Here is a 12,431-nt window from a genome sequence, read left to right on the forward strand (position 1 = left end):
GACTCCCTATCACGTTCCAGATTTGAAGAGGTGGCTAGATGACGAATGGGACTCTGTTCAATGGAACGACCAAACACTACAAGCCTTGAAAAGTACGGCTTGCGGTCATTATGCTTTAATGTTTTTGAAGGAAAGGGTATGGAAACGAACGATGCTCGATTTTGTCAGAGGATTTTCTCCGAACGATTTTGTAGCCAACGACCGATCGGTACGTCGACAACACTTATGTCCAGGTTTGACCCTAATTAGATGCACGCCCAATTTTGACATCCAACACAAAGTGTGCCTTTAAGTCTAAGCATCTGCTACCTATTTTCAACAATAAGGTAAGGGTAAAGGTTAGCATTATTTTTAGCTTTGGGTAAATGCAGCAGGTAATCTTCACTTAAAGAGCAGCATTTGGTGGACACTTTCTGACATAGATAGTCTGCATTCTGAAACACAAGTGATGTTGAAGTTGGCTAGAAGAGCAAAGGGACACTTCATGACGCTTATTGAAATCCGCGTGCATCTAATTAGGGTCAAACCTGGACATATCTCGTCGACAAGTACGTCGTCAGATCGTGAACGAGTTGAATGCCCTTCCCTCGAATCAATGTTGTACGCCGCATGAGCGTATGATTATGCATTAAAAAACATTTTTGGTTTACCACATGTCTTGTCTTGTTTTGTCTTGTAGTAGATAAATAGTGGGTCGTACACGTATAAACTCAAGGATGGGAGTCCTCTTGAGGAGTCCAACCCGCCAGTATGGTACACAAGCGGGCCGAGTTAAAAAGAAGTGTACCCTGTCGTCCTTTTTTTGTTGTTGTAAATCATGATACAGACACCGAGTAGAACGATGATCGTCGGTCCCTCAGGGAGTGGCAAGACGCAATTGACCGAAGCCTTGTTGATGGAAGGAAGTGCATTCGAGGGAGGACAGATGGGACCGTGTCATTATTGTTACGCTGTGTGGCAGCCACGTTTTGATCGTATGAAACGTCGTGGGATCCGATTTCACAAAGGGATCCTCGAAATGACTCATCTCCGAGAGTGGTTCGGCAAGAGTCAGGGTGGTACCCTGGTGCAAGACGATCTTATGGACGAAGGAGGGAACGACAAGTGGGTCCTGAATTTGTTCACTCGAGAATCCCATCATCGGAATATTACGGTGTTGTACTTATGTCAAGACTTGTTTCCGCCCGGAAAATATGTTAAGACCATTTCTAGGAATGCACATTATCTCTTTATCTTCAAGAATCCAAGGGATCAATCTGGATTTCGTGCCTTGGCCTTGCAAGCCTTTCCAGATCGGTGGCGTGACGTCCTTCGCCTCTTTGAGATCTTCATCGCGCTTCAGACGGTATTGACTGTTCAGTTGTGTGACACATGCCGACGGTCCGACCCAAGTGTGGAAACGCAGATGAATACTCCATCCAGTGCTGGATCCCCGGTTGATCAGCTTCAATTCGAACGTGATCCCTCCGAGTATCAACGAGAGTTGAACGAGTATCGTCAACAACGTGAACAACGACAACGATGGGAATCGGCCCGACAACATGCTCAACGCCAACGTTGAAGACAGGGAGGACGTTCGTTACATCAGAGTGAACGATTAGAGGTGGCCGATCAAATTCCGATGGGTACCCGATCAATCTCCCCACTAACTCAAAGGACCCCGCGTACCTCCCCGGCCGGCATGGGAAACAATATACCCGATATGACATTGCGAGGATCTCCGGCAGGTGTCGGAATGCCCACGACCAATATTCAAGAGTTTTTGGAGACGTTGGATCAGGGTCATGTCCCCACACCTAGTCCGAATGCCCTTTTGAACGAAGTGGGACTTGATACCAATGGTTTACCTACCAATACGCTTCTAGCCCAAAGACAACACATGATGCGTTCTCTATTGGACGGGAGTGTCCCAGTCGCTCAGAGAGCTCAACTTCAGAATAATTATCATATTTCCGATCAAGATTTACAATGACGTCCAATGACGGGTCAAAAACGACTGCGTCGAAGACTTCTCCCACCTTCTCCTGCTCATAATCGGGGTTCCACCGGTCGAGGACGTGGCGGCGACGGTGGTGGAGGAGGCTCTCCTGGCGGTTCTCCTGGTGAAGGAGAAGGAGATAGAGGTCGACGACGTCTCGACCAAGACAGGTTACGACGCCAAATGGATTTGTTGTCTCAAGACACGCGTCAACTTACCGATGGGCATCGTATTCGTAACATCACGCATACTAACACGGTAACGACGGTCTATGAAGACGGTGGAACACCCACGGTCCGACGCACATCTTCCCGAATCAGTAACCCGTCGCCATAAAAGGAGATGTCCGAACGCATGAACCCCTCACTTTTTCCACCATGCCCAGAGCCAGACGACGACGACGACGACAGCGACGACGGCCGCAACCTGGACGTGGTCTACTGGCTGCCGTGGGAAAAGCCCTGGCGGCCGGTTACGAATTGGGAAAAGACAAAAAGTATAAAGAATGGGAGCCAAGGGTGCTCGAGGTCACTACGACGCCACCCCCGATTACGGTCTAATAAAACAGCAACTAAGAAGACATCCTGAATTATAACGCGTGATACAAGCTAGAATTAATCGTGGAGACCCCAATCCATTTCGAGGAATATGAAAAGGAGAAAGAGACGACAACGTAGAAGGTGTGAGCGTGGTGGTTTTCTACCTTTGGTGGCCACAGGTGTAGGCGCCCTACTCAGTGGGGTGGCAGCTGTGAAGCGTAACAATGCTAGGATCTCAGCACGTCACCGTAAACGGTACGATGACATGTAGCCTGCATACGAGCCCAGGATAAACGCCATTGAGATGGAGATTCAGCCATTGTGTACACTCGCATCCCACCCTATAAACCGCCGAGATACAAAGGCCAGATATTCCTAGAGAAACTAAAGTGTAAGATAACCCGCAGACGATGACTATAAAAAGAGAGTAGAAAACAGACTGCACATTTCTATGATGGTACGTCAATGCAGTGGTACCGTGTGGTGGAACCCAACGCGTCAACGCGGTCGTGATTTACCCGTATGGGTATGACAATGTGGTGGTAGGATTCCTTTGGTGATGGTTCAGGCTTCGAAACCCCGACGAAAAGGATGTCGACGCCGACGCCGAAGAATCCGTGTATAAAAAGGAGGTCTGGACCCATTTCCCGAAAAGGGACCACTATGTCGTGGCGTATCCAACGACCACTCCCATTCCTACAGTGTGTTTTGAGACAAGCCGATCATCAAACACGTCGGGCAAGACTCCAAGCCGCCAATGCCGATAAAATCAATGCCATGAGTGAATTGGTCATGAACACGCTCCGAGGTCAGATTCCCGTATGACCTCGATCATCTGATCGATGGCATAGTAGAGTTTTCGTAAACGGCATGTTTCCGACGATCTGGCTAGATCTCTTAGAAAATCTCCCAGATAGGGTATCTGGGCACGAATGCATCCAGGGACCTTTTTTCTCATCGTTGACATAGACATCGTTCACATGCAGTGTTAAAACCATGCCACAGACCTCGTCCTGTTTGATTGATCATGATCTGACGCCTCTTTTTAATAGAATTCTTACGGCGTGCCATGTCACTCAAGACCTTTTTGGTAAGGTCGGAGTCGTCCGAGCGTCTTGGACGATCAGTCAACTGGCACGAGAGATTGTCAAGGGACGTCTCCCTCTGTCCAAGTACACCCTACTCAACTGTTTTATCAGTCCGACCACCACCAGCATAAAAGCATGACGAAGGATGATGCGGAGACATTTTTACCAAACCCGGCTCTGGTTAGGATTGCACACAGCCTATCAACATTGTGTCAAAGATCATCTGCAACATGGACGATGGTTGGTGTGATAACACGTGGACGTACGGTCCTCGTTCGTTTTGCGCCCTACAGGACCAGATACGAGGTCTTTGACATCGGGTACGAGAACAATGTGATATCGTACGTTAATTGACGGATCAATTACAAGAACGCAATCAGAGTCTCGATCTAGCGGAACAAAAGTGTGCAAACTGAATCGGCATCTGGAACGAGAACGTGGCGAGAAACAGGACCTCTACTATAAAACGAGGGAGAGGCGCGATTGTCTTAGTACGTCACGATGAGCGTCGCCGAGACCATCCCAGGTTTTGAAAACCAAGTCCTGGTGAATCCTGAACGACTTCATCAGTTAGAAGAAGTGTGCAAGAAACGTCTGACAGAAAACATACCATTGACCAAAGCGGCATGACTGGCAGCTAAAGAAGAGGCCATTCTGATGTCGGACAAGATTCCTCCAGGTTTGAAGGAAGCGTTGGTAAAACCCTTGTCCAATGAAAAAAAGATGTGGACCAAGGTCATTCGACAACCTATGGGATTTGGTCCTACTCCAGAGGACGATCGCAATGTGGAAGCAGAGGCATACGCACAAGGACCCTTACAGTCCATGTTGACACAATTGATCCAAAGGAAGAAAAAAACACCCGGGACTCCGAGTACCACTACACCCTCGGATCCAGCACCCCCCAAAGTCAGGAAACGACTTCGGTTCGTAACCAAACACAAAGCAGGTCCTAAAAAGAAGAAAGAGAAAGTGTCGCCCCGAAAGACGATGACTCCATCCGTCGACTGTGGAGAACTCCCCTTTAGACAAGACCCCACGATGATGGGAGACAGTATCACGGACTATGCAAATGCCAGGGCTCAATCCGTCAAAAGAAAGATTTGTAAGAAGGCAGGTCGTAGTCGTCTGACTGAAGCAGATAAATTACGACGCCCACCCGGTTGGCTGGATTTTGACAAGAAACTCAAACGATGTCTAGATGGTGAGGACTACTTAGAGAAACCGACAATGACGACGACGACGACGCCGAAACTGACGATCCGGTCAACGCGGTGGCAAGTTCGACTTACAAAACGCATTGGCCAAGACGGGGATCGAGTTTTATTGGCCGGGCTATCAGTACATGGGTCCAGGGACAAAACTCCAAAAACGACTCAAACGAGGCGATCCCGGTATCAATCGCTTGGACAAGATTGCCAAGACCCACGACATGGATTATGCCAAGGCCAGGAATTTACATGACAAGTGGAAAGCCGACGACAAGATGATTCGGGCTTTTGGTAATCTCCCAGGCACAAAGAAGAAGACGGAGAGAGTGGTCAAGAATCATGCAAATGAAACGTAAACTCAAACTTTAATTTTTCATCTTTCTAACAAATTTACGATTGAATATTCTGACTCCACCAACATCATTAAAAGGAATAAAACGAAAGTGTCCAATTCTCTTGTTTATGTTGATCCACTGTCTCGGGTGCCATACAGGTCGTCTCCGATAACGCTCTGCCTCATGGAGGGCGTAAGCCGTTGCACAACAACATGGGTTTCCCAGAAGAAAGCGACGTTGACGTTTTCTACATCTGTCCGTCACTGTCTCTTCTTATAAAATGGTGTCGAAGACGCCATGTTGCAATACATTCAAGGCATTCAAGTGACAGCCAACAGCTAGTAGGACAACCCAGTCGACAGTGGTCCAGTGGACGGTTCATCCTCTTGGTACGGGGTACAGTACACATCTATGAAACAAACATACGCTATTCAGAAGAACAGGCGCAATACGGAGGTTCAAAACTGTGATAACTTCCCGTACGCACATCCAAATGTCCCCAGGTACTCCCGTAATAAAAATGTCCATCGGAACCTCGGATCATGACCTGACGACGCCATACAGGTGGATCCAGATAGTTTCTCCTCTTCCTCAAACATGTCATAAAGCATGTCCGGTTCATAAAACATGAGATGACCCGCTGCCCCCAGCAACGGGTCAGATCCTCTATAGTTGTAAAATCTGTATCGTGTCAAAACACGATCGATGATTGCATACTTTCTCCCATGTCGTATAGCTTTCTATATGACATCTTATACACATAACCTCCACAAGTCCGTTTTTCCTTCGCATGTAATCAGGGGTCTTGGTCAGGATGGTCTACAACAAAAAAACAAAATCCATTGACGTCTCGCAAGTATTCTGCTCTGGTCCATCGAAACTCTTCGTGATATCATCCGCAAATGGGCAAGTAATGATCCACATCCTTTAAGCGTTCTTGAGTCGTCTCCCTCCGCCAATGACACCCTCTACATATAAAGTCGGGTCTCTCTTCATCCTCGCACGGTGGCCAGCCATCGTACAAAACAAAGACAGATTCCTAAACAATGAAAAAACTCAGTCCCGTCAATCGTTCTTCTAATAACATCATCTGAACCTCGGGTGTATAGGGTCTTTTCTCATGAACATGAAAGTTGCCACTCCACGTACAAAAGAATCGTTCTGCACGTATCATAATCTGACAGAGAAAAAAAACAGAGTCATACGGACACTATATGGGATCCAAAAGTGAAGCCGGCTTCCCTACGCGTCACTACGGACCTCCGCAGTTTCGTCCGTGTGTCAAGGACTGTTCCGACCCGGCCATCACACCAAGACAACGTATGCATGTCACAGGTCCAAATGGACAACATGAAGATTCCCAAAGCATGAAGCATTCCCCAGAAACGTAGACAGTCATGGTCTATGAAAAGAAAACGTCAAACTGATTCCAAAGATCGAATTTGATAAGATCTTCTTTATGATTGCATGGATTCCTAGCAGAATACGCCGATCCATACGTTGGTATGAGACACAAATGCTATGTTGTTAGCAAAACAAAACCATGTATAAGACAAAGACGACGTCGGTGGGAGAATCGACTATCGACGGCGCCGTCAGCGACGACGTCCGGGCATACGTAGGTGAGGGTCTCTATATTCCCGGGGTCCTGTAAGCACCACCGCCCTCCATACTTCCATACGGATCTCAAACTCCTTCCCCGTCCGCCCGCGAAGAACCGAGAAACGAGTACATAAGGTAACGAGATGGCACCACATCTAATAATAGAGGGAACGATACATCTGAATCAGTAACGAGTCCCAATAGAGACCTGTGATACGAAAACGGGCCAAAGAACCACAACAGGTACATCCTCCCTACAATGAGAAAGAGGGTATCGTCTCAAAGTAATTACGAATTCGCAGTTGTTCTTGCGGGTCCATACGCAATGGTCTTCTCCTACATTTAAGTCTTTTGTTGATAGTACAGATCATCTAAAAGATTCATAAGAGAAACGTAAACGTAAACGCGACTCTTTGGCCGTACGAACCGGACTGTTGAAAAACATCATTCTTTTCATAATATGACATATCAACTGGAAAAGAGAGAGAGAGAGAGAGAGAGAGAGAGAGAGAGAGAGAGAGAGAGAGAGAGAGAGAGAGAGAGAGAGAGAGAGATTGAAGGGCACTTTGGATGACGTGAAATGGGGCACTTTTGTAACGTTGGGGCACTTTCGTAACGTGGAGTCGGGCACTTTGGTAACTTTAGGGCACTTTAGTAACGTACGGTAAGGCACTTTGGTAACGTTAGGGCACTTTAGTAACGTAGGGTCGGGCACTTTGGTAACTTTAGGGCACTTTAGTAACGTGGGGTCGGGCACTTTGGTAACGTCAAAATACCACTAAGCCACTATCTTTTCCAATGCTTTACACCTTCTTTAAAAAGCCGAATGAGGTACAAAAACAAGAACATTTTAGTGATGTGCCTTAAAGTAAGACATAATTAAATTTCTTGGTTGCTTTACAGGCCTCTGACAGACGTTGGCAAATAAAGATTTAGGGCATGGGGAGGAGTAATTTATTGTTGAAGATCAACCCTCCCTTAATTTTGTTCATGTTGCCAAAGTATTGCTTTCTAGCCTTGACAAGGGACTGAGCGATCAAGTCAGGTTTTTAAGTTAATGTTCCATCCATCACCAAGACAATTAAAGTTCCATCAATGAACTTACCCGTATCGTTCGCATGGTTAATTTCAACTTTTTCAAAGAAGTTGTCGTACTGTACTTGATGAAAATCAAAATAGGGCGTTTCACTTAGGAATTCAGAGTGTGTCCGCACAGCAACCCCTGACAGGCAATCAATAAAACAAATAAAACAAAAACAAACAATAATTGAGTGTTTATGTATTGTAATTTCCAAAACCGGGTGTTGTTAGAGGCCATTTATTTTAAATTTAATTGTGGAACCCATCCTGAATTGAAAATACCGCATTGTTACAGCTTAAGTATTAAGTGTGATAATGTAAACATGAAAGCATGAAATAATAGCTCATCCAATAATTTAAACTGCCAATCCTAACACCGAAAAATCATTCTTTAAGAATCTCATGCTACTTGAACCTATTGAAGGTTTTTTTTAACCTTTACAAAAAGCGGAAAGCAAAATTTCCACTAATAAAGAGCACCCATACTAGCAGTAATCTTTAACCACCCAAAAGGATGCCTTTAAAGTGCTCCTATGATCAAAAAATTCACTTTCCTTTTTCTTTCAGATTTTGAAAGCGTGTTTGCTTGAGACGTGACTGACAAAATCTTGAGCTTCAAATTTTATGCAAAGGTTGTTTTCGTTGAGGGCAAGTTTAGGATTTCACAGTCCGACATTATTCACGTTCAAGAATGACCGATTTATACCTCAGAGGGTTGGATCGCGGATAAGATGGCGTCAAATACTCTCTAGCTTAAAATTGCAGCATGTAAACGCAGCTTATTATTTTAAAGTCTGAAAGTTCGAAACTCCTGTAGTGCATCATGCATTAATTTAGGCGCGTGCACACGAAATGCATTTTTAAGCTAGTGAGCCTTTGACGTCATCTTATCCTTGATCCAGCTCTCTCAAGATTTTAAAGTTAGTAATGGCGGACCATTAGTTAGGAAAATTTCAGTCAAAAGAAATAAAGGCTTAAAACTTCTGTCACTTGGTGTTCACTTATCGCAGTTTTAAACTACAAAGAAACAGTACAATGGATTTTTGGTCATAGTAGCACTTTAAGATGAAAAGCTTAGCGTTAATTCCTTAGGTCTTTCTAGACCCCTTAACCTTCACAAAAAGACGAAAGGCTAAATCTTTCATAATTTCATGAAAACGCCATCGCTTCAAAGTCTTTGCAACAATTCAATTACTGATTTCTTAACTACATAACCTTTGCAAAATAAGAAAAACGAAATGCCAAAAGTAACCACCTCTCAAAAAGCCGATTTCTCTAAGATATCTCGTGGTATTTGAAAGGTTTTGAGACATTTCCAGCCTTCGCTGATTTCTCATCTACTTAACCTTAACAAGAAAACGAAAAGCGAAAATTTCAATAATTAAATGCGCCAATGTTAACAACTACCTTAAGAACAGAAGTTTAGTCTTTGTAATGATGTGCTCCGCTTTGTTTTTTTCTGAAGCACTTTTACAATCACATTTATTTTGTACATGCCAATTGTTCGAGATTCTTCCTCTCCCATCACTCATTACAAAGAAGGCAACGCGCACTCTTAACCTTATCAGACGTAACTTGTACAGCTGCTCAAAAGAAGTCAAAGCCTGCGCTTTTCTTTCACTAGTTCGACCTACGTTATCATATGCTTCCAGTGTGTGGGACCCGTACACCCAAATAAACATCAATCAGCTTGAAATGGTTCAGAGACGTGCTGCTCGCTTTGTATTCAAGAACTATTTGCGTCATGTCAGTGTTACTGCCCTAATTAAGGAACTTGGCTGGTCTGAACTATCCAGCGTCAGAAAGCGCGACCGCCTATGTATGATGTTCAAAATAGTTAATAACCTAATTCCTATTAACTTCAACGACCACTTAAGCTATTGTAAAACTCTTGCTCCCCGCACAGACACTTATAAATTCTCTTTTTTTCCCAAGAACTATACCTGAATGGAATAGTCTGCCTGCCTTTGTAGCAAGCACCGCATCTTTCAATGCCTTTAGGCACCTAGTTTCGGTCGAGGCTATAGTAGCGATTAATTTTCTTGCAACATAGCATTTTCCAAGTAATTACACTGAAACTGAAACTGAAACTCTTTTCCTCCCGCACATCAATTTGGCGACTGACGACACGACTCTAAACTTCTAGAGAGCTATACTGGCCAGTGGAACTTTTCTGTTCTGAAGACTATATTCCACTGTTGATCAGAACCATTCACCCACGGCCCGAGTCTATTCCTAATTATTATTAATGGCAGTAAAAAAGACTTAGCGAAAACGCTCGAAAATCTTGTTTCATGTGAAAATGACCTGTTCGGACTGCAAGATTTGACTCTTGTCTGGTTTTTAGAGTTCAGCCCACCTTATACGCTTTTACTCTTACTCTCCAAGATCAACAAAATGACAGTGATTATGCTTCTATTTTCAATGCCTTTCAGTAGAATGCAAACTCTGAAACTTATGGAAAGTGTTGTGTTTTTAGATTGGAATCAAACATCGTGCAGTATCAATTTTCCTCCCCTTCTTTTCTGTTTAAAGTTAAAGCACTAGGGATAATTGAGTGCAGCAAAAAAAATAAATACGTCATTTCAGAGAGTTGATTGTCAAATTGTACAAGATAATTAATTTGTGCATTAATACTGAAAGGCGCCTGAGAAATTAAACTTGGGACATCCTAATTCAATTGCTTTACCTGCAAGAGTTATTTTTAATTAATCTCCTTTCATATTTCAGGTGGTTCACAAGTTGATTTATGGAAAATTTGTTGAGAAGCTCTTTTCCCTCGTCTTCTTTTTCAAGACGTTCCTTAATGGCAGGCTTTGAAACAACACCCCCTCTAACCATAGTACCACACATTCGTAGAAGAACCTTCCTTTCGTTATCACTGAAAATATTCTTGCTAAGGTAACTTGAATTTGATGGTCCAACAACATCTGATGAGTTGCAGGACTCTTTCGCGTCAGAAGCTTTAAAGAAGCGTGACATTTTAGCAGAAAGAGTTTCTACCTGTTCAGGAGGCTCAGTTTCAGGCATACAATCTGCAGCTTTGTCACTCTCGGGATTAGATGTACTGTTGCACCATTCACTTCTAATTCGATCGCACACTCTCTTAGCATCCAGTTGCTCTAGAGCAGCATGGCCTTGTATTTTTCCCCTCACGACTTCCATAGTGACTGACTTTTCTTTGATTTCCTCTGAAAACAGCTCTTTGATGGCATTCACATCCTCTTCCTTCCATGTCAAACGCTCCTTCGTCAAACATTCTTGGGACAAGCTCTTGGTGGCTGTTGCAGTTGTGTTATGTGACACAGGTTTCTTCTGTGGTTTTCTCATGATAGAGGAAAGGTTATTGGCAGCCTCAACACATGCCTCTTCTTTTTCACGCAGGCGATAAAACCTTTCTGCTGTGGATGGTTTGTGACCCATCAGATCAGCGAGATCACCTTTCAGGTCTTTGTGATCTTCATGCACCTTTGTCACGGTTGATTTGCGAAATATTGTGGAGCAAACATGTCCTTCCATCTCCGCCTTCTGCCATGCAGAATCAATAGCTGTTGAAATTTGTCCTGATTGTAACTTCTGTCCGTTCCACGACAAAGAACACAAAGGATGGTGAGTTGCTGTCCTTCTCACTGCTTGAAATCGCCACACAGCTTCGCACTTCATTGACATAGACGTCCAGGTAAGAGAATAAAGTTGGAGTCAACACAACACGGGCGGGTCCATGTACGTCAGCAGTTTTGTGGTTCTTCACACTTATTAACATGCTCCCTTGATTGGTCTTTTTGACTTTCTTGAACTCCTCAATGGTCATATTAGCTAACACTCCAGACCTATGAGCATTTGCAATCGTCATTTCCGTCAGAATGAAATATCTTATCAGAGTGTACATAGACTGATTTACTTCAAGCGCATGCGCTCCACTCAGTTGGCCAATATAGGAAATCGCGGTTCTTGCAGATTCACTACGTTCAAACTTTGACACCATTTCAGGCGTAACTAACTTTTCAAGATCTTCATTTTGTTTTTCTAAATGTCTGCGGTTACTATCCTTCTTGTAGGAGGATGACCATAGACGTGCTTTTTCTTCAATTTTTCGGATCGTGTCTGCATTAACTGTTACGCTTGATGGCTCCTCTGTTCTAACAAAGGAGCAAAAGTTCCTAAGACTTAGCAAGTGAGCTTTCACTGTATCTGGCTTGTACATTTTCTCTGCATAATCTTTAAGAAATCTGTCCCGAATCAAATTCTTATTAAAGAGAGAGGACAACTTTCTCTCCGATTCAATTGTGACAAGCATCTTACGAACTTGAGAGCAATGCTTTTTTGCCATTTTTTCATCCCTCCTTCCACCATCTGCTGTTTGTAGCCACTGGCAAAAATCCCTGAACGTTTCTTCTTCATCCATCACATTTTCTTCTTCCTCAACATTATCTGTCTCTTCTACGAGTTCCATTTCATTTTCTTCACATAACTGTTCATCCAATTCTCCCATTTCACAATCTCCTGTGTTGTTCGACGATTGTCCATGCTCTACTACAGGGTTTGATGGTACTGCATCCAATGGTTGCCATGTTTTGAAGGCACGCGCATCCCTTAAA

General features: G+C 44.0%; 1 protein-coding gene across 1 annotated transcript; it reads right to left on the bottom strand.

The window, feature by feature from the left end:
- Positions 1–10,518: 10,518 nt before the first annotated feature.
- Positions 10,519–12,325, bottom strand: LOC137967577 (uncharacterized). The gene is made up of 2 exons (XM_068814087.1): positions 11,561–12,325; positions 10,519–11,490 (listed from the first exon to the last, which is right to left on the bottom strand). Exons 1-2 carry the CDS (start codon positions 12,323–12,325, stop codon positions 10,519–10,521), a joined length of 1,737 nt encoding a protein of 578 aa, XP_068670188.1.
- Between the last annotated feature and the right edge of the window lie 106 nt (positions 12,326–12,431).

The sequence above is a fragment of the Montipora foliosa genome, chromosome 8 (assembly GCF_036669935.1).
Source record: "Montipora foliosa isolate CH-2021 chromosome 8, ASM3666993v2, whole genome shotgun sequence".
In the NCBI taxonomy this organism is placed as follows: domain Eukaryota; kingdom Metazoa; phylum Cnidaria; class Anthozoa; order Scleractinia; family Acroporidae; genus Montipora; species Montipora foliosa.

What these genes read in the sequence shown, in the direction of transcription:
- LOC137967577 (XM_068814087.1), bottom strand. Translation starts at nt 12,325, where the DNA reads ATGGGAGAATTGGATGAACAGTTATGTGAAGAAAATGAAATGGAACTC. An exon ending in AGAACCACAAAACTGCTGAC is followed by an intron (nt 11,491 to 11,560) that starts GTACATGGACCC and finishes ATGTCAATGAAG; the next exon opens with TGCGAAGCTGTGTGGCGATT.